This window comes from Meleagris gallopavo, unplaced genomic scaffold (genome assembly GCF_000146605.3).
Source record: "Meleagris gallopavo isolate NT-WF06-2002-E0010 breed Aviagen turkey brand Nicholas breeding stock unplaced genomic scaffold, Turkey_5.1 ChrUn_random_7180001949772, whole genome shotgun sequence".
Lineage (NCBI taxonomy): Eukaryota > Metazoa > Chordata > Aves > Galliformes > Phasianidae > Meleagris > Meleagris gallopavo.
The window spans coordinates 1-2,732 of record NW_011211181.1 but is presented as its reverse complement, the minus strand read 5'-3'; the positions used below and the strand labels follow the sequence as shown (position 1 = coordinate 2,732).

At 62.3% G+C, this 2,732-nt stretch overlaps 1 protein-coding gene across 1 annotated transcript in view; it reads left to right on the top strand.

The window, feature by feature from the left end:
* Positions 1-2,726, top strand: part of LOC104916863 (plectin-like) — a 3,204-nt gene extending 478 nt beyond the window's left edge. Inside the window, exons 2-3 of the mRNA XM_010727898.3 lie at positions 1,159-1,316; positions 2,511-2,726. Of these exons, the coding sequence (XP_010726200.2) occupies positions 1,159-1,316; positions 2,511-2,693 (341 nt within the window). The 3' untranslated portion in view covers positions 2,694-2,726. The remainder of the gene's footprint in view (positions 1-1,158; positions 1,317-2,510) is intronic.
* Positions 2,727-2,732: the final 6 nt, after the last annotated feature.

Here is a 2,732-nt window from a genome sequence, read left to right as displayed (position 1 = left end):
GCATCTCTTCCATGCAGTGCTGCTGTGCGGCATCCTCAACCAGCTGCAGCTATCTCGTGCAGTGCTGCAGCCCCCAACCTGCTGCATCCATTCAGTGCGGTGCTGCAGTGCTGCACCCCCACCCCATAGAATCCGCCCGTTGCAGTGCTGCAATACTGCANNNCCACTCCACGCAGTGCTGCACCACTGCCCCCACAGCACCCACCCAGTGCAGTGCTGCAATGCTGCAGCGGTGCAGACCCACACCGCTCAGCTGCTCTGTGTCCTAATATGCACTGCCTACCTGCTGCAGTGCTGCAGTGCTGCACCCCCACCCCATATCTTCCACCCACTGCAGTGCTGCAACGCTGCACCCTGCCCGTTCATCTGTGCTGCAACCTAATCTGTGGTGCCTGCCTGCTGCTGGGCTGCAGTGTTGTACTGCTGCAGCGCAGAACCACTGCAGTGCTGCACCTCCACCCCACAGCACTCACCCCACGCAGTGCTGCATCCACACCCTGCTTCACACACCCATTGCAGGGCTGCAGGGCTGCATCTGCCCACTCGGCCACACTGCATCCCAGTCTTCTGCGCCCACTCAGTGCAGTGTTACAGTGCTGCAGTGTTGCAGTGCTGCAGTGCCACAGCGCTGTTTGCCCACTCAGCTGTGCTGCATCCCGATCTGCAGCACCTGCTCTGTGCAGTGCTGCACTCCTGTCTCACAGAAACCACGCAGTGCAGTGCTGCAACGCTGCATCCACCTGCTTGGCGAAGCTGCATCCCAATCTGCAGCACCCACCTACTGCAGAACTGCAGCCTCACCCGGCTGCACCTACTCTGTGCATTGATGCAGTGCTGCAGCCTCACCCTGCTGCAGCCACTCAGTGTGGTGCTGCAGTGCTGCAGCCTCACCCGGCTGCACCCACTCAGTGCAGTGCTGCAGTGCTGCACTTGCTCCATGCATTGATGCAGTGCTGCACCCTCACCCTGCCGCAGCCACTCAGTGCAGCACTGCAGTTCTGCAACCTCACCTTGCCACACCGGCTCGGTGCAGTGCTGCAGTTCAGCAACCTCACCCTGCTGCACCCGCTCGGTGCAGTGCTGCAGTTCTGCAACCTCACCTGGCTGCACCCGCTCGGTGCAGTGCCGCAGCGCTGCAATGCTGCCGTGTCCCCGCAGGCGAGCAGGAGGAGTCGCTGCGGCGCAGTTACATCTCGCAGCTGAAGGACATCCGGCTGCAGCTGGAGAGCTGCGAGAGCCGCACCGTGCACAAGCTGCGCCTGCCGCTGGACAACGAGCCCAGCACCGAGTGCGCGCAGCGCATCGCTGAGCTGCAGGTGGGCAATGCGGTGCTGCATGCCTCACCCGGCCTCAGCGGGGCGCTGGCGTGCTGCGCTGTGCGGTGCCGCGTGTCCTGGACTCGTCGCTGTGGCGTGCAGTGATGCGCGTCCCGCAGCACTGCTGTGCTGTGCGGTGCTGCCTGCCTCGCTGTCACTGCTGTGTGGTGCTGTGCAGTGCAGGGCTGCATGTCCCCGTGTCACTGCTGTGCACTGCAGGGCTGCATGTCCCCGTGTCACTGCTGTGCCATGCAGGATTGCATGTCCCCATGTCACTGCTGTGCACTGCAGGGCTGCATGTCCCCACATCACTGCTGTGCCATGCAGGGCTGCATGTCCCCACGTCACTGCTGTGCCATGCAGGATTGCATGTCCTCATGTCACTGCTGTGCCATGCAGGGCTGCATGTCCCCGCGTCACTGCTGTGCCATGCAGGATTGCATGTCCCCGTGTCACTGCTGTGCACTGCAGGGCTGCATGTCCCCACATCACTGCTGTGCCATGCAGGGCTGCATGTCCCCACGTCACTGCTGTGCCATGCAGGATTGCATGTCCTCATGTCACTGCTGTGCCATGCAGGGCTGCATGTCCCCGCGTCACTGCTGTGCCATGCAGGATTGCATGTCCCCGTGTCACTGCTGTGCACTGCAGGGCTGCATGTCCCCACATCACTGCTGTGCACTGCAGGGCTGCATGTCCCCGTGCCACTGCTGTGCACTGCAGTCTTGTGCAGTGTTGCATGTTGCAGTCCTTGCTGCAGTGACATGCAGTGCCGTGCAGCTCTGCTTGTCCCAATATTAATACGGCGCTGTGTGATTTGGGCTGCATGTCCTGCAGTCCCCACTGCAGTAACATACACTGCAGTGCAGTGCTGCGTGTCCCATAGCAGTGCAGTGCAGTGTGCTGACATGCAGCGCAGTGCTGCATGTCCCCCATAGCAGCGCGGCATGCTGTGCTGACATGCGTTGCAGTGCTGCATGTCTCATAGCAGTGCAGTGTGGTGTGCTGACACGCAGTGCAGTGCTGCATGTCCCATAGCAGCGCAGTGCGCTGTGCTGACACGCAGTGCAGTGCTGCATGTCCCATAGCAGCGCGGCACGCTGTGCTGACATGCGGTGCAGTGCTGCATGTCCCATAGCAGCGCAGTGTGCTGACATGCAGCGCAGTGTGCTGATGCGCTGCGCTGCGCTGCAGGAGATCCACCGTGAGCTGGAGGGCATCCGTGAGAACCTGGATGCGGTGAGCGCGCAGTCGGCGCAGGTTTTGGCGCAGCCCGAGGACGGAGCCTCAGCGCCGCTGCTGCGGTCGGAGCTGGAGGTGACGCTGCAGAAAATGGAGCGCGTCTACAGCCTGTCCTGCATCTACCTGGAGAAGTGAGGCGTGCAGCAATGCGCGGGGAGGAGGAGGAAGGAGGGG